Genomic DNA, 19,117 nt, shown 5'->3' with positions numbered 1-19,117 from the left:
TCCAGCAAGCTGCTCTATGCAGACCACACCCCCAAGGGGCCCTTCCCACAAACCATAAAGGGCTGTTATCTGTAGAATAACATCTTTGCCGAAGGGGTGGTTTCTATGCATTACAGACGAAGATGCAAACTCTGACAGTGGTTTTACTGTTTGCCGGAGTTGTCATCAGGGAGACACAACCATATACACATTCATTTCCAGTTTGACTGTCCTTTGTTACATTTTAGGATGATGTTAGAATAAACGGAGCTCAGTGGCAGGGTTGGGCCTGCGCAGGCCAGACCCACCCAGATAGAACTCAGGCCCATTCATTCAGCGTTCTCAGCCTGCGTAGCCCAGACCCGCCCAGATAGAACTCAGGCCCATTCATTCAGCGTTATCAGCCTGCGCAGCCCAGACCCGCCCAGATAGAACTCAGGCCCATTCATTCAGCGTTCTCAGCCTGCGTAGCCCAGACCCGCCCAGATAGAACTCAGGCCCATTCATTCAGCGTTCTCAGCCTGCGTAGCCCAGACCCGCACAGATAGAACTCGGCCCATTCATTCAGCGTTCTCAGCCTGCGCAGCCCAGACCCGCCCAGATAGAACTCAGGCCCATTCATTCAGCGTTCTCAGCCTGCGCAGCCCAGACCCGCCCAGATAGAAGTCAGGCCCATTCATTCAGAGTTCTCAGCCTGCGCAGCCCAGACCCGCCCAGATAGAAGTCAGGCCCATTCATTCAGCGTTCTCAGCCTGCGCAGCCCAGACCCGCACAGATAGAACTCAGGCCCATTCATTCAGCGTTCTCAGCCTGCGCAGCCCAGACCCGCCCAGATAGAAGTCAGGCCCATTCATTCAGAGTTCTCAGCCTGCGCAGCCCAGACCCACCCAGATAGAAGTCAGGCCCATTCATTCAGCGTTCTCAGCCTGCGCAGCCCAGACCAACCCAGATAGAACTCAGGCCGATTCATTGAGCATTCTCAATTAACGATACTGTACCATAAAACGATTGTGTCTGACAGGTGTGTTTGTGTATGTGGTCAGATCGGACTAAAAAACTACTTTTCATATGCAAACAGATTGTTCTTTCTCTGTTCACTTGCTCCTTAGTATTGCTACGGGTCATTTAAAACTGACTTTTTTTTTTATTTTATATATATATATATATATATATATATATTATATACATACATATATATACATACATATACTGTATATATATACATACATACACACACACACACACACACACACACACACACACACACATACATACACACACACACAAGTATGTATGTAATTGAGCCAGTAGTGTAATTTTTTTTTTTTTTGCGAAGTGAACTGCTATGGGACTGGCCCACCTGATTTTCTGCTGGCCCGCTCAAGCTATGATTTCTCGCTCCACTAATGGAATAAAAGCTGAGATTCTGTTTGCATTGTGGACCTCTGGGTGCCACCAGGCCACATGTCCTCGGACAGAAAGGTATGCGTCCTCATTTAGAAAAAGGCAGCTCCACACCCCATGGAATCTTTAAAGTCGATGATCTAAATTCCCATTGCAGATCAATGTTCCTACCTCCAGGATTCGTTTTTTGAGCCTAAACATTGTATAGACTATCCTATATCGAGTTGGGGTTAAAAGAAATATTCTACAAAGAACCCTGTCTCTGCGCCATTGCAGTTAAACTTGATTTATCTCATTTATCTCTGCAATTAACACAATAGCCTGTAACCATTTGAAAATGAAGGCAGAACCAAGCAGCCAGACACAGAGAAGAAACCCGACTGTGAAAACTGCAATTCCACGCAGCACCTTGGGGCACCCCTCTTGAGAAGCTCCTTTGAGGTTCTTCTAGATTCCACGCTGCTTGAGCTCTCCAACCAGCAGCACATTTTTTTTTCACACCAACTTTTCTTTAGTCTTAAAGTATGAACATTGAACTCTAGTTCATCAGCCACAGAGCCCGAGCGCTTTTGTTGTGTTACGTCATAGAAATGAATTGCCAATCCATGGCTGTCCTCCAGTGGAGATATTGGGTACTGCAGTCACACCACACAGAATAAGCTGATGCTGTCACTGATAGCATCTCAACAGCAGTAACTTTTTGAAGGAATTTAATTAGAGCCAGTAAGCCTCAAGCACGCTAACTCTGTAAAAGTGGCACAGGCTTTTTTTGTGTAATAAATCACACGTTTATTTCACCACAGGAGGGCCCATGAACAGTTTCACTGTGATGGACTCCAACAGTCACGTTGGACAGGATGGACAGAGCCAGCAGCGGCACGAGACCAGTTCAGAAGGCATATCCTTCAGACAAACGAGGAGCCTATGTGCTCCTCCACCCCCGTCACATGACAGTGGTGAGGGTCCAGGCCTGGGCAGCTCACCCTGTCACCAGGGACCCCACATCACTGATGGCAGACCCTGCAGTAGGAATGAATCACCAGCGCTGGACGAGTCTGCCGCTCTCACCGATTAAAAAATAAAATAAAAAATGAATGAAGACAGAGGAGGGATGAGAGGAGCTGCTACTCCAGCAGCACAGTGCCGCCCGCAGCTTCCAGGGCAGCCTTCAGCTTCTCTGCCTCCTCTTTCGAAACGTTCGCCTTGATCTCCTGAGGTAAAGACTCCACCAGCTTCTTCGCCTGTGGGAGATGAAGGGTTATTATTAAAAAGATTCATTCATTGTCACCAGCTAAACACCACAAACTCCATGTACACATGACAACAGTCTCTGTTCTCCTGTGGTCCAGACGGAAAAAAACGACCCAGTCCATTACAGAAGTTTCTGGACCAGGAGGGGGTGCACCAGGATGGGCACACAGCCCTGTACCTGCAAGACACACAAGAAGGGGAGCCCCAGGACGGGCATGCTGGGCCTACCGGCACTAGGAGGGGAGCCCCAGAGCAGGCATGCTGGGCCTACCTGCACTAGGAGGGGAGCCCCAGAGCAGGCATGCTGGGCCTACCTGCACTAGGAGGGGAGCCCCAGAGCAGGCATGCTGGGCCCACCTGCACTAGGAGGGGAGCCCCAGGACGGGCATGCTGGGCCTACCTGCACTAGGAGGGGAGCCCCAGGACGGGCATGCTGGGCCTACCTGCACTAGGAGGGGAGCCCCAGGACGGGCATGCTGGGCCTACCTGCGCTAGGAGGGGAGCCCCAGGACGGGCATGCTGGGCCTACCTGCGCTAGGAGGGGAGCCCCAGGACGGGCATGCTGGGCCTACCTGCGCTAGGAGGGGAGCCCCAGGACGGGCATGCTGGGCCTACCTGCGCTAGGAGGGGAGCCCCAGGACGGGCATGCTGGGCCTACCTGCGCTAGGAGGGGAGCCCCAGGACGGGCATGCTGGGCCTACCTGTGCTAGGAGGGGAGCCCCAGGACGGGCATGCTGGGCCTACCTGTGCTAGGAGGGGAGCCCCAGGACGGGCATGCTGGGCCTACCTGTACTAGGAGGGGAGCCCCAGGACAGGCATGCTGGGCCTACCTGTACTAGGAGGGGAGCCCCTGAGTGGATAATGCAATGCCTACCTGCACCAGGTTCATGCCTTGGATGCAATTCTTCACCTCCTTGATCAGTTTGACCTTCTCTGCCACCTTCAGTTCTGTCAGTTTGACAATGAAATGGCTTTTCTCCTTCTTTTCTGGGACCACTTCCTCCTCAACGGCCTGTGGGCACAAACACCGGGGTGAAGTTTTACCGTACATACTAGCATTTACCATGGTCTGCATGTGGACACAGACTGACTGACGGAGGGATGGACTCGGCACCAAATAGGAACATTCACATGGATATGAATACATACCCATCTCAATCTCTCTCTCTCTCTCCCTCCCTACCTCATGCTCTCTCTGTCCCCCTAACCCTCTCACACACAGCAGGACTCCATGACCCACCTGGCCAGCAGGGCAGGAAGCAGCCGCCATCGTCCCCAACGGCATCACGCCCACGTCCTGGATATTCAGCGTTTTCTGTGTGAGCAAGGACACAAGCAGCGTTAAGCAGGCCACCTCACCCCCAACAGCCAGCGCAGTGACAGAACAGCTCCCACCCACACACTCCGCTGGCCCGTTTTACACATCAGCTCAGCAGGAAGAGCAGACAGGTATGTAATTCCACTGCCCTACAGCAGCGCCACTCTGGCCTGAGCACCGGATTGGGGCAGCTCCTGACCTGATTTATCCCCATCGAGCATTAACTTCTGAGCACCAGGATACAGGAAGCTCTGGAACCAGTAACCTACATGATACTTGTCCACTATGCTCCGTGTGGCTTTGTGGGGGACAACGTGACTGTGGGGGATACAGCTTCCTGTGTACTTGCTGTACTCAGCACAGAGCAGTCAGACACGGCGAAGGCAGAGCCCCTAGGCAGTCAGACATAGCTGGGGAACTTGCTGGGCTGTCAGACGTGATCCACACCAGCCCTACCTTGAGGAGCTCGTTGAGGTCAGACACCTCTATGAGCGTCAGGCTGGCGATGTCATTGACGAGTTGCTGCACTTTGGGGGAGTAGTGCTTTGGCGCGCCGTCCAGGGGGGGGGCGGCGGCAATGGCCTCTGACAGGCGGACTACACTGGTCTGCAGTGCTCGATGCCCACACCTCACCGACATTCCCAGGTCCTGCCTGCAGGGAAGACAGTAACAGCATTTAAGACACCAACTTCATTACCCGAAAAACGTTACACACTTAACTATGGGCACTGAGATGTTGAAGTAAACAGTTACAGTGAAAATGAAAAAAAAAAATGTGATGTCATCTCATGATCGGCACTGTAAAGGTGCATGAAACCTCATAACTTGTTGGCTCATCTAAAGCAACTGGACGGAAAAACTTCTGCTGATCCTAGACTAAGAGTCAGAATATATACAAGACCAGAATGTGCAGACTGCCCCCGGATCCTTAGCCAACTACTTGTCCTCCTGTAAACTGTTAACTCTGTATAACTAATAGTAGATATAGTGTCAATACCGACCAAACATCCCGCAGAAAGGAAACTCAAAGCCAATGAACCCGCATCACACTGGACTGATTCCATTAGCTAAGCTACATAGTAGTTCTCTGGATTAATAACAGGGGCTCCAGGAAGTACAGGCACGCAGCTCTGCCCCCGCAACCTCAGGGTGCCCCCGATGCCCACCGAAGCGCCTTCGGTCCGATCCGCAGCGCGGTCCGGATGCACAGCCGAGTGCAGTTCATGGCGGCAGCGTCTTCGTCCCCGTATAAGCAATGTGGCCCTGCTACCACCTCACTGTCATTCACTGCCTCTTAGTGCCGCAAACCGGCGAACACAAAGCACATGGCGTCCTCCGATCTCGTTCCACGACCTACCCACAAAGCACTTCGTCATCGCCTCGGAATCAAAAACTTTATTGACAACCAGGCTGGCATAACAACGCGATTTAAAGGGGCCTTACAGGAGCGATTATTCTTCCCATGTTAGATAATCAATATGATTATAATTTTCAATGAACAGTGACTGTCACCAGGAAAGGCGGTCTGAGCTGTACGGATTATTTTGATTTTAAAATAAACTTTTAATTAATTGCTGTACACGCAAGTATAAATGTTGTTTTTAAACATAAACCTTCATAATTTGTTGGTAATTCATAATGTCAGCATTTGGAGATTTTGCCTCATGTCTTGTGTTTATGTATTTCATTCCAAGAAGAAAACTAGTAACTAGTAGCCCACACTGTCTGGCTGGGTGGCCATTCCTCCTGCCCTCACAGAAAGAGGCTTCATCCCATTTGTCCCACCAAGGATATCTGTAGTTAAATTACCACAATTGGCAGACGTGTTCATATGCTTAGCGAAAGTATCCAAGGGTGTTGCATCCTTCGAATAAACCAAGTGCAGCATGCTTAATGTGCACTTTATCCACAGTTTGGCAAAAACCATGGAAGCAGTTTTTGGATAAATGTACAGACCACAATGCGCCACATCAGTGATGACTAATGTTTACATCAAACACGAGGAAGTCTGTCGGCATATCAGAGCGTGACATGCCTCCTAAGAGTATTCAATATAAGTTCACATAAATGGAGCACGTTCGGCAGCGCAAGGCACCGTTTGACTCATGGCGCAATCTCCATGTTTCACGGAGGAAGACTGCATGCAAATTATGCAGGGTTATGAGAAGCTTAATTCAATGCTGTAAAGAAAGTTCGATACCACTGCAGCCAACAAAAGCAGGCAGACTTGTTGGCAACGTACTGCCGACCGAGTAAATGGATACGTACATTTTCATGGTCATAAAATGTGGTCTAAAATATCTCACGACCGAGTATTAGACAATGAAGTGTTTTCTGAAAAGAATTGAAATACTGTTAATAATTACACAATTCAGAAGTCACTTATTATATGCTGCTAAGTAATGTAATGCTCCCTGAAGTTCCACGCCACGCCAATCCAGAGTCACCGCCCCCGATGTCCACGCGATGCTGCAGATGCGTGTCAACCAAGACAGCCCCACAACATCCAGAGCCTTGAGGAACTCCGGGCGGATCTCATCCACTCCCGGGGCCTGGCTACCGAGGAGCTTTTTAACCACCTCAGCAACCTCTGCCCCAGTGATAGGCGAGTCCACCCCCAAGTCCCCAGACTCTGCTTCCTCATTGGAAGGCGTGTCGGTGGGATTGAGGAGGTCTTCGAAGTATTCCTTCCACCGACCCACAATGTCCTGAGCTGAGGTCAGCAGCGCACCATCCCCACCATAAACAGTGTTGATGCTGCACCGCTTTCCCGCCCTGAGACGTCGGATGGAGGACCAGAGTCTCCTCGAAGCCGCCCGGAAGTCGTTCTCCATGGCCTCGCCAAACTCCTCCCATACCCGAGTTTTTGCTTCAGCGACCGCCGAAGCCGCGTTCCCCTTGGCCCGCCAGAACTCATCAGCTGCTTCCGGAGTCCCACAGGCTAAAAAGGCCCTTCTTCAGCTTGATGGCATCCCTCACCGCCGGTGTCCACCAGCGGGTTCGTGGATTGCCGCCGCGACAAGCACCGAGCACCTTACGGCCACAGCTCCGGTCAGCCGCCTCCACAATGGAGGCACGGAACATGGCCCATTCGGACTCGATGTCCCCCGCCTCCCCCAGGACATGGGCGAAGTTCTGCCGGAGGTAGGAGTTGAAACTCCCCCTGACAGGGGATTCCGCCAGACGTTCCCAGCAGACCTGCACTGTACGCTTGAGTCTACCAGGTCTGACCGGCTTCCTCCCCCACAAGCGAAGCCAACCCACCACCAGGTGGTGATCGGTTGACAGCTCCGCCCCTCTCCTCACCCGAGTGTCCAATACATGCGGCCGCAAGTCCGATGACATGACCACAAAGTCGATCATCGAACTGCGGCCTAGGGTGTCCTGGTGCCAAGTGCACATATGGACACCCTTATGCTTGAACATGGTGTTCATTATGGACAATCCGTGATGAGCACAGAAATCCAACAACTCGGATTCAGATCGGGGGGGCCGTTCCTCCCAATCACGCCCCTCCAGGTCTCACTGTCATTGCCCACGTGAGCATTGAAGTCCCCCAGCAGAACGAGAGAGTCCCCGGGAGGAGCGCTACCCAAACACCCCTTCCAAGGACTCCAAAAAGGGTGGGTATTCTAAACTGCCGTTTGGCGCATAAGCGCAAACAACAGTTAGGACCCGTCCCCCCACCCGAAGGCGAAGGGAGGTTACCCTCTCGTCCACTGCGGTAAACCCCAACGTACAGGCGCCCAGCAATAAGTATGCCCACCCCCGCTCGGCGCCTCTCCCCGTGAGCAACTCCAGAGTGGAAGAGGGTCCAACCCTCTTCGAGGAGACTGGTTCCAGAGCCCAAGCCGTGCGTCGAGGTGAGCCCGACTATATCTAGTTGGAACCTCACAGCCTCGTGCATCAGCTCAGGCTCCTTCCCCACCAGAGAGGTGACATTCCATGTCCCTAGAGCTAGCTTCTGCAGCCGAGGATCGGACCGCCAAGGTCCCCGCCTTCGGCCACTGCCCAACTCACACTGCACCCGACCCCTATGGCCCCTCCTACAGGTGGTGAGCTCATTGGAGGGGGGACCCACGTGCCTTGTTCGGGCTGTGCCCGACCAGGCCCCATGGGTGTAGGCCTGGCCACCAGGCGCTTGCCATCGAGGCCCACTCCCAGGCCTGGCTCCAGGGGGGGGGGCCAGTGATCCGCGTCCGGGCAAGGGAAAACGTGAATCTATGTTTGTATTCATCATAAAGGGTCTTGTGAACCGCACTTCGTCTGGTTCCTCACCCAGGACCTGTTTGCCTTGGGTGACCCTACCAGGGGCTTAAAGCCCCGGGCAACTTAGCTCCTGGGATCATTGGAACACGCAAACCCCCCCACCACGATAAGGTGTCGGCTCCAGGAGAGCTATTAATAACGTGTTTCTATGTTTTACAGCTAATAATAAAAAGGTGTCTGTTCATATGACACTTAATAGAAGGTGAGCCACTGTTTAACAAACAATTAAATGATTTACAACAGGACAAAACAGAAGCAAATGTGTAGTGAGAAAACGACTAGGAACCTGTCACCGCGGTTAAGTTAGCCTCATATTCCATATTCAGGTTTCTGGCTTTAATAACTTTACGGAAGTAAGGTGGGCGTTTTTTATGACAGAATTGTGATGTCCAGTACACATACATCGATGCACACTGATTATTTTTCCGCCTCAAAACATTTTGTGATTTGTGCCAAACCATGTTAATAGCTAATATAATAGGTCCTTTCAGCTGTAATGACATGGTGGTTTAGTATTTTGGGCTCATGGCAACTGTTGCACACCCCTTTGTTTCCCAGATTGCTTTACATGCAAATTTTAATTAATTTTTGAATGTTCGAATGTATCCATATACTGTGCAATGGAACAATACAGGAATGGGTTAATAATTTTAAAACTAGACAAGACAGGCACATCTAGTGAAGTGTGCTTTGATCAGTGGACAACAGGGAACAATGTACACCCCTTGGGTTTTCAGAATAACTTTCTCTGTAACAGTTATTAATTAATACACTGTATGCATATTATATGCCATTTCATACATATTAACAGAGAGAGCCCCTCACGATTCGCGCGCCAATGTCGTACGGATCATCCAGGTACGCCGGCATTGTCTTCAGGGAAATTGTAGTTGGAGGGGCGGTGCTCATATAGGGCTGGCTTACGCAGAAACCTCGACTTAACCAAGAACAAAAACTGCTCGGAGCAGTTTTGAGACTTAGCGTAAATTGCCATGGCAGCATGCCTCAACTAAAACCTACCCACCTTTCGTAGTACGGGTTAATCGCGAAGTTACACCACACGTCATCAAGTTACTCGCAAAGTTACCCCGATAAGCCAGTAACCCCGCTTCGTAGTACAGGCCACAGGACAGACCTTAAACCTCCTCAGCTGCCTCAGATGGTAGAGCTGCTGCCTCACCTTGCTGACCAGAGAATGTGTGTGTGGACCAGGTGAGGTCCTCCTAAAGATGGACGCTGAGGTACTTGAAAGTGTTCATCCTCTCCACTGTAGCACCATTGATGTTGACAGGTGGATAAGAGCCCTGATGCCTCCTGTAGTCCACAATCAGTTCCTTTGTTTTGATGACGTTCAGTTAGAGGCTGTTATCCTGGTACCACTTTTCCAGGTTCTCCACTTCCTTCAAGTAAACTCATTGTTGGAGATGAGGCCTAGCACTACTGTGTCATCAGCAAATTTCACGAAGGAATTTGAGCTGAGTGTGGCTACGCAGTCGTAAGTGTAGAGGGTGTACAAGCAGTGGGCTCAATACACAGCCTTGCGGAGCTCCCGTGTTGAGGGTGTACAGCGGTGGGCTCGAGACACAGCCTTGCGGAGCTCCCGTGTTGAGGGTGTACAGCAGTGGGCTCGAGACACAGCCTTGCGGAGCTCCCGTGTTGAGGGTGTACAAGCAGTGGGCTCAAAACACAGCCTTGCGGAGCTCCCGTGTTGAGGGTGTACAGCGGTGGGCTCGAGACACAGCCTTGCGGAGCTCCCGTGTTGAGGGTGTACAGCGGTGGGCTCGAGACACAGCCTTGCGGAGCTCCCGTGTTGAGGGTGTACAGCGGTGGGCTCGAGACGCAGCCTTGCGGAGCTCCCGTGTTGAGGGTGATTGCGCTGGATACACAGTTGCCTACTCTCACCACCTGGGGTCTTCCTTTAAAGAAACCCAGAATCCATCTGCTCAGCTGGTCACTCAGTCGCACTCAGCTTGGTGAACAGTCTGAGGGGGACTATGGTACTGAATGCTGAGCTTTGGTCTATAAACAGCATTCTCACATAATTCCCTCTCTTTCCATCCACATGAGTGAGGGTAGTATATTGGACATGAGAAATGGCGTCCTCGTAGGGATGTGAATCTTGTCATACTGAAGTAGTATTTCTCAGGATGCTTAGCTAGAGGGTGCAAACATTCCTGTGGTCCAGAGTTAGCAAATTTCACAGAAACTGTATCATGTAACATAGGCCCAGGAAGACATTTTGAACTCAGGCTGCTAAGCGTCAAAACAACCTGGACAACAACAGCAGCTAAGATAACAACCATGGATATGTAGGCTTTCTGTTTTTGGTTTTAAACCACAGGTATGATGGGCAATGGGGCATGTTGCCCTACAGCAGTGTTTAGGGCCCGGATGCTCCACATTTTTGCTCTCTCCCAATTCCCTAGGAAGGAGTAAAAATATAGACCATCTGTGGGGTCCCCGAGGACTGGTTAGAGAATCACTGCCCCACACCAATGGTGAACCATTTGCTATATTTTTAGACCCTGCTAGGTGGTGCTCATAGTTTGCTTTGGAGCATATTTTGAGCTCTTTTTTGAAGAGAGAGCACCATCTAGTGGAGTCAGAAAATACAGTAAATGGTTCATGAAGCTTCATTTGGCCATCACTACCCTACAGTAACACTGCGTTACCACCAACAACCAGAAGGGATGCTGAAGCATTCTTAGCGCACTGACCTCCAGTGCTACTGTCACGTAGTCCCATTGATTGGTTGGTGAATGACTGATAAAAAATAGCATGTGACTCAAACAGAAAATTTGTTTTTGATGGAACACTGTTGCAAATGTATTTTAACTAATTAATTCATGTAATTTATCCCAACAAATGGAGCACCAGTTTTACCCCAGCACAATCTCATCTCGTTCGGAGGAGAGTTCGATTAAAGCCGACCTTCTTAAACTATGAATTTGGGCTTGATTCTGCTTTTGCATTGTTTTGGACTTTGCCTTATTTGTCCTGGGGAGATTAGAGGCATTTCAAACATCTTGATATCAAGCTTCTAAACAGAAGTTCAGGGTACCCCCCACACAAACACTCACACACACCCACACACACCTTTACATTAAATAAATGTATACAAGATAACTCTTCTACCTGAACTGTATACATACAAATATACAAGTAAAAATAAAATCTATCTCCGTCTGCATATAAAAGTGCTAAAAAACAAACAAGCAAAACTGTTATGCAATGAGTAATAAATTGAATGTTCAGTGTCCTTGTCACAGTCCATGACATCTCCCACCCCCGCACCCCACCCCCAGGACAATGATTGACCGGGTGGGGTGCTTCGTCTGTTTGGTGGAATACTTTGGCAAACTCAGGCTGCAGCTTGGACAGCATTTGTGGGTCCTCTCCCGGTCTCATCATGGCCATCTACATTGCAGTCATCCTTCTCAGTGTACTTCTGTCAGCAGGTAAGCAGACACCCAGATGTCAGAACCTTCACTGGTTTGATTTATTGTGTCCTGAACTCACTTTATGATTCTGAGTGTCTCATTGATCTTTGCTGATCTCACTGCATTTCTGTTTGATCTGTCCTGAACTCACCATGTGTCAGCATAATCTATCCTGATCTCACTGCATATCTGTATGACATACCCTGAAGTCACTGCATTTTTATATGAACTATCCTGAACTCATCACATTTATGTATGATCTATCCTGAACTCATCACATTTATGTACTGTATGATCTATCCTGACCTCATCACATTTGTGTATGTTCTATCCTGATCTCACTGCATTCCTGTATGATCTATCTTCTACTCATTTCATTTCACATGATCTATCCTGACCTAACTGCATTTCTGTATGCTCTATCCTGAATTTTATCATTTTACACATGTTATTCTGGTATTCTGATTTTATCCTAAATACAATTTTTGGTAACTCAGTGTTACTTGTAAAACTGTCAAGAGAAAAGTATCAGGACCCAGCCTTGAAAAACACCACAGAATCCACGTAATGTGGTGCTCACACAAGTGTACAGTATTTCAATATTGGTCATCCAGCAACTAGCTTGACATACATGTACAAAATTAGTGCAGACTGACTTAATCCAGGCCAGGTCCAGCAGCATGCTTATCATTCTCAGTATATGCAAAGAAAAATGACTAACAACATAACAACAGTTTTTCCATGTAGGGGAGAGCCGCACTCCCAGGGCTCCTTACATAAAAGAAAAACTTTCCTTTTCTCTTTTTGCACACCTTGCATGCTACGCTTGACCTGGCAGTAAAATAAAACAAGCAGGATATTACACACCGTTACGTGTTTTGTTCTGAATCAAAGTACTGTCCATATTCAAATAATTAACTCATGTTCATGTTGAGAAGAAAGATACAGACACCAGACACAGAGAAGTGAGACCCCCTGTTTATGGAATGTACAGTGTTTGGCCACCTAGGAAGCAGATGTCCACTGCGGTTTGATGGCAAATATTCTGAGCTATTTTTAGAAGATCTATGTAGAACAACAACAAACAAATTTATTTTTGTATAGTGCGTTATCACAACATTACATCATCTCAAAGCGCTTTACAGCATCCCCACTTACAGCAAGGAAAAACTCCCTAGAAGGAAGAAACCTTGGGAGGAACCAGACTCAAAGGGGGAGCCCATCCTCCAGGGGCCGGCAGGGAGAGTTCTGTTGAAGCAGCTATACAGTTGATTGTTTTCTTTATTTATCTCTATTCTTCTTAAGCCTGAGATGTACTGATTGTATATCTGGGAGAATACTTGGGTTTTCTCTTTGAGACGCTTTACTTCAGTGGCCTCATAAGATACAGACCAGGGGTAGGGAACCTGTTCCATGGAGAGCCACTGTGGGTGCAGGTTTTTGGGATGATCTGGTTTGCTTTCTTCCAAATAGCAAAAAAAGAAATCTGTCACTGGCCAAACCTGGTTGTCACTTGCCTGGGCGCCTGCCAGGTCCAACCAGTACCCTCCCCCGATGGAAGCGGGCCTGACCCTGTTTGTCCTCGGCCCCCCCAGCTGGGCAGCAGGCCCCGGCGGTCTCCATTGAGCCCCACAGTGACACCATTCGGCAGGGGGAGTCAACCAGCTTTCGCTGCCAGGTACTGGGTGGTTCACAGCCTGTGCGTCTAGAGTGGAAACGGACCAACAACCAGCCACTACCAGGTGAGCCCTAACCAGTTACCAGCCATGTGTTCCAATCCAAGACTCAGGGAAGTGATGCTAGTTACTTTTCATATTGCAGACAATGTAAAAATTGGGCCAGGCGGTTCTGTCCTTACCATCACTAATGCTCGTCCCAGCAACCAGGGCCCCTATCGCTGCATAGCCACCAATTCCGCAGGCAAGACACATAGCACAGCATCGCTCACCGTGAAGCGTAAGTACCGGCACTCAAGATCAACCGATGGCCTGTTTAGTCCTGGTTAATCTGTAAAACAGACAGTAATGGCTTGCTTTATGATGTCTAGTCTGTAAAACAGATCACGGTAACATCCAGTTGCTGTGGAGGGTAATGGCTTGCTTAGTGATGTCTAGTCTGTAAAACGAACTGTGGTGGTGTCCAGTCTCTTTGGAGGGTAATGGCTTGCTTAGTGATGTCTAGTCTGTAAAACGAACTGTGGTGATGTCCAGTCGCTTTGGAGGGTAATGGCTTTCTTAGTAGTGACAATAAGAAAGTTAGTGTCTCGTTGAAAAAGCCACAGAATGCACAATTATAAGTGTCAAACACTGAAGGATTCATCCCTACAAAGGACACAAGCTACCAGATTCTAGTTTACAAGTTTCTGATGCTGCAGGGTATTTTCTTACAAGTTTCCAGGCTACAGGCTGAATTGCCAGAAGTATCTTGGGCTACAGCGTTCACCTTCACTGTTGACTTTATTGCCTTGTGCTGTTCAACGGTCATTTCGATGATCGATTTAAAGGCTGGACATCATTTGTAGGGATATTTACATTGATAATAAATGTTCTTGCACGTACCACCATACTACCTCAGTAGTAGTAACATTCATTATTTTGCTGCTGCTGTTGTCATATCAAACTCATATTTAGCTAGTTATGTTCTGCAGGAGTAATTCAGGGTAAAGCTGCTGTGGATGTTCATAAACATCAATAATGTGTCATTAATGTGCATGACATGTGTCATGTCATTCTTATGACGGTTACATGTAGACTGCTTGAAGTAAAGTGTTACCCATTACACACAGTTAGATTTTATTGATAATTATTTGAACTGAAGTGAATCATGGACCGTGTTTCTAGAATGAGAATTTTGAAAAGGAAACATTCTTTTTCAGTTGAAGCATTCACTTTGTTTTCTGAGAAGTTAATGTCATTGAATTTTCTCATGTCTAATTAAACCAACTGAATGTGAAGAGATACATGATCTACATATATTAGAATAATATACTGTATAAGCTATGTAAACTTTTATTAACAAACAACAAGCAATAAACATCTATTTGCTACTTAAAACATATATAATCACATATGGTAAAATTCATGTAAAAGTTTTATATTTCTCCTATAGGCTTTTCCCTTGAGTCCCTTAAACGTTAAGTGTGATTTTTTTTGTATGAATGTGGCCATAATCACACAACATAAAGCACTGACTTGAACCTGTTAAAAACATCAGGTGTTGTCATATATAACTGAAATGTAAAAGATGCTTGATAGCCTTACATGAACCATGCCATTTCTTTTTCCTATGGGACTGCCCATCTCACTCGCGAGGCAGCCTGATTTTTGCCTCTTCCCTGATGCTCACAGATCCTCCCAAGGTCCGGGTGACCCCTGGGGGGGCGGTTAGAGTAATGGTGGGTGAAGCCGTGAACCTGGAATGCCAGGCCTCGGGGAGACCCCGCCCATCTGTCAGCTGGTTCCGCCTGAACCACGACGATGAGACAGTCCTGAGCAGCTCTGCTATGACGGACACCCCTGTGGTGATGCAGGTAGTCTGTCATGGGCCAATCAGCAAGCTCAGCAATGTGATGCCAGCCACCCCGAATGATCCTCTGGCACCAGCTGACTAAGCACCACCTCTCTTGTCCCAGGTGGCGTCTGCACGCCTAGAAGACACTGGCGTGTACTTGTGCCGGGCCCAGAGCAGTGAGGGATCTTCAGAAGCCAGGGTGGAGCTGAGTGTTGAGGGCGGGGCTTCTGAAGCCACACCCCCTGTGGCATCTGTGGTTCCAGCTGAGTTGGTGGCGGTAGAGGGGAAGAGCGTAACATTCCACTGCCACGTCAGTGGTAACTACTCCCCCCCCCCCCCCCGCCCCCCAAACCCACATATACACACACAAAACATGCAAATAACATGCACACACACATACATATCACGCATGGTGCCTTAATATGGTGGGAATAATAGCAACCTTAAGAGTTATGATGTAGATCTTGCATTTGATAACTAACATCCTGCTCCAGGCTCCCCGACACCCACCATCTCCTGGTCCAAGTTGCGTGCCCCTCTGCCCTGGCTGCATAAGGTACAGGGGCGGACCCTGGTTCTGCAGAACGTGGGCCGCCAGGACTCAGGCCAGTACATCTGCAACGCCACCAATGCTGCCGGCTTTGTGGAAGCCACAGCCCAGATGGAGGTGGAAAGTGAGTGACGCACCCACAAGGCTACTAGCAGAGACATGCGGCGAGAGTGATGCTCCGCAGCCAAGATGACAGTGTGTAGATATTTTAGGACTGAGTGATGCTCCGCAGCCAAGATGACAGTGTGTAGATATATTAGAACTGAGTGATGCTCCGCAGCCAAGATGACAGTGTGTAGATATTTTAGGACTGAGTATGCTCCGCAGCCAAGATGACAGTGTGTAGATATTTTAGGACTGAGTGATGCTCCGCAGCCAAGATGACAGTGTGTAGATATTTTAGGACTGAGTGATGCTCCGCAGCCAAGATGACAGTGTGTAGATATTTTAGGACTGAGTGATGCTCCGCAGCCAAGATGACAGTTTGCAGATATATTAGGACTGAGTGATGCTCCGCAGCCAAGATGACAGTGTGTAGATATTTTAGGACTGAGTGATGCTCCGCAGTCAAGATGACAGTGTGTAGATATTTTAGGACTGAGTGATGCTCCGCAGCCAAGATGACAGTGTGTAGATATTTTAGGACTGAGTGATGCTCCGCAGCCAAGATGACAGTTTGCAGATATATTAGGACTGAGTGATGCTCCGCATCCAAGATGACAGTTTGCAGATATATTAGGACTGAGTGATGCTCCGCAGCCAAGATGACAGTTTGCAGATATATTAGGACTGAGTCATGCTCCGCATCCAAGATGACAGTTTGCAGATATATTAGGACTGAGTGATGCTCCGCAGCCAAGATGACAGTGTGTAGATATTTTAGGACTGAGTGATGCTCCGCAGCCAAGATGTCAGTGTGTAGATATTTTAGGACTGAGTGATGCTCCGCAGCCAAGATGACAGTGTGCAGATATATTAGGACTGAGTGATGCTCCGCATCCAAGATGACAGTGTGCAGATATTTTAGGACTGAGTGATGCTCCGCAGCCAAAATGACAGTGTGTAGATATTTTAGGACTGAGTGATGCTCCGCAGCCAAGATGACAGTTTGCAGATATATTAGGACTGAGTGATGCTCCGCATCCAAGATGACAGTTTGCAGATATATTAGGACTGAGTGATGCTCCGCAGCCAAGATGACAGTTTGCAGATATATTAGGACTGAGTCATGCTCCGCAGCCAAGATGGCAGTTTGCAGATATTTTAGGACTGAGTGATGCTCCGCATCCAAGATGACAGTGTGTAGATATTTTAGGACTGAGTGATGCTCCGCAGCCAAGATAACAGTGTGTAGATATTTTAGGACTGAGTGATGCTCCGCAGCCAAGATGGCAGTTTGCAGATATTTTAGGACTGAGTGATGCTCCGCAGCCAAGATGACAGTTTGCAGATATTTTAGGACTGAGTGATGCTCCGCAGCCAAGGTGACAAGTGTGTAGATATTTTAGGACTGAGTGATGCTCCGCAGCCAAGATAACAGTGTGTAGATATTTTAGGACTGAGTGATGCTCCGCAGCCAAGATGACAGTGTGTAGATATTTTAGGACTGAGTGATGCTCCGCAGCCAAGATGTCAGTGTGTAGATATTTTAGGACTGAGTGTTGCTCCGCAGCCAAGATGACAGTGTGTAGATATTTTAGGACTGAGTGATGGTCCGCAGCCAAGATGACAGTGTGTAGATATTTTAGGACTGAGTGATGCTCCGCAGCCAAGATGACAGTGTGTAGATATTTTAGGACTGAGTGATGGTCCGCAGCCAAGATGACAGTGTGTAGATATTTTAGGACTGAGTGATGCTCCGCAGCCAAGATGACAGTGTGTAGATATTTTAGGACTGAGTGATGCTCCGCAGCCAAGATGTCAGTGTGTAGATATTTTAGGACTGAGTGTTGCTCCGCAGCCAAGATGACAGTGTGTAGATATTTTAGGACTGAGTGATGGTCCGCAGCCAAGATGACAGTGTGTAGATATTTTAGGACTGAGTGATGCTCCGCAGCCAAGATGACAGTGTGTAGATATTTTAGGACTGAGTGATGGTCCACAGCCAAGATGACAGTGTGTAGATATTTTAGGACTGAGTGATGCTCCGCAGCCAAGATGACAGTGTGTAGATATTTTAGGACTGAGTGATGCTCCGCAGCCAAGATGACAGTGTCTAGATATTTTAGGACTGAGTGATGCTCCGCAGCCAAGATGACAGTGTCTAGATATTTTAGGTATAATAGATGCTATAGAACAGTGCTTCTCAAACTATTAGTACCACTTGTGGTATACGGAGCTCAGAGCAGAATATAAAATGCATACTTTTATGATGTCAGTCATAATATTGGTACGTGGAGAGCCTAAAATTGGTACACAGTTTAAAAAGTTTGAGAACCACTACTCTAGAACCAAGAAGACAGTTTGTAGAAATTGTAAGTGACGCTTCAGAGCCAAACTGGGAGCAACCAGACGTATGAAATTTTTTCAATCTTCCTAGTTCCCCAAACTAATCCGCTACCCCCCCTATATTCCCAAACAGCGCCCCCATATACAACCTGCTTGCCTGAACAGCTGCGTGTGCGGGCTGGTGACCCCATCCACCTGCAGTGCCTGGCCCACGGAACCACCCCCCTGCGTTTCCATTGGTCCAAGGTGGGGGGCAGCCTCCCAAGGAGAGCAGAGATACGTGACAGTAGCCTACTGATTGGCCAGTCACGGACGGCAGATGCTGGCACATACAAGTGTGTGGTCACCAATAAGCACGGCTCCAGCGAGGCCACAGCCAAAGTCACCATCCGCTGTAAGTGTGCAGGACAGCTCACCATGTTCTCAGGAGATCTAAACCTACATACTCAGCAGGCTCATGACTGCCCAAAGTACTGAGCCTGTGTTGATTATTGCAACAGGGCTACAGCAAATGTGAGTGAAGGGAATGTTTCTCAGGTATGTACAGATAGAAAGACACAAGAGAAATGATAGGGAGTGAGGGAGAAGCGGAAGAGGGATGGAAGATGAGCTGAAGGGGAGGGAAGTGTTGGTTACAAAAGGTGAGTGAAGATGGAGGTGGGTAGCGAGGGAGATGAATGAAAGGAAGTGGAGATGTGGGATGTGTCCTGCAGGAGACCTATAGCACTGACAGCCAGCCTATATGCAGTGTTGACAGCCAGTCAGTATGTAGCACTGACAGCCAGCCAGTATGCAGTGCTGATAGCCAGCCGGTATGTAGCACTGACAGCCAGTCAGTATACGGCACTGATAGCCAGCCAGTATATAGCACTGACAGCCAGCCAGTATGCAGTGCTGATAGCCAGCCGGTATGTAGCACTGACAGCCAGTCAGTATACGGCACTGATA

At 48.6% G+C, this 19,117-nt stretch overlaps 2 protein-coding genes across 2 annotated transcripts; one reads left to right on the top strand and one right to left on the bottom strand.

Moving 5' to 3' along the window:
* Positions 1-2,469: 2,469 nt before the first annotated feature.
* LOC140587033 (large ribosomal subunit protein bL12m-like) lies at positions 2,470-5,328 on the bottom strand. The gene is made up of 5 exons (XM_072708566.1): positions 5,119-5,328; positions 4,409-4,604; positions 3,875-3,949; positions 3,509-3,646; positions 2,470-2,624 (listed from the first exon to the last, which is right to left on the bottom strand). The coding sequence occupies exons 1-5, from the start codon at positions 5,175-5,177 to the stop codon at positions 2,508-2,510; spliced, it is 585 nt and encodes a 194-aa protein (XP_072564667.1). The 5' UTR covers positions 5,178-5,328; the 3' UTR covers positions 2,470-2,507.
* Positions 5,329-11,586: 6,258 nt separating this feature from the next.
* On the top strand, positions 11,587-18,563 carry LOC140587032 (basement membrane-specific heparan sulfate proteoglycan core protein-like; the record flags this gene model as incomplete). Its single annotated transcript, XM_072708565.1, has 7 exons — positions 11,587-11,679; positions 13,257-13,403; positions 13,483-13,617; positions 15,009-15,190; positions 15,293-15,488; positions 15,666-15,845; positions 18,303-18,563. Coding segments are annotated over exons 1-7 (1,150 nt in total), but the record flags the coding sequence as incomplete, so codon positions are not given.
* Positions 18,564-19,117: the final 554 nt, after the last annotated feature.

Source organism: Paramormyrops kingsleyae, unplaced genomic scaffold (assembly GCF_048594095.1).
Source record: "Paramormyrops kingsleyae isolate MSU_618 unplaced genomic scaffold, PKINGS_0.4 ups136, whole genome shotgun sequence".
Classification (NCBI taxonomy): Eukaryota; Metazoa; Chordata; class Actinopteri; order Osteoglossiformes; family Mormyridae; genus Paramormyrops; species Paramormyrops kingsleyae.
This window is presented reverse-complemented; position numbering and strand designations above follow the sequence as displayed.

Bases quoted from the DNA above. Each gene is read 5' to 3' on its own strand.
- LOC140587033 (XM_072708566.1), bottom strand. From the start codon at position 5,177: ATGAACTGCACTCGGCTGTGCATCCGGACCGCGCTGCGGATCGGACCG. The intron at 3,647-3,874 runs GTGGGTCATGGA...TTGTGCCCACAG, and splicing joins CTTCCTGCCCTGCTGGCCAG to GCCGTTGAGGAGGAAGTGGT. The intron at 2,625-3,508 runs GTAGGCATTGCA...CATCTCCCACAG, and splicing joins AAGGCATGAACCTGGTGCAG to GCGAAGAAGCTGGTGGAGTC.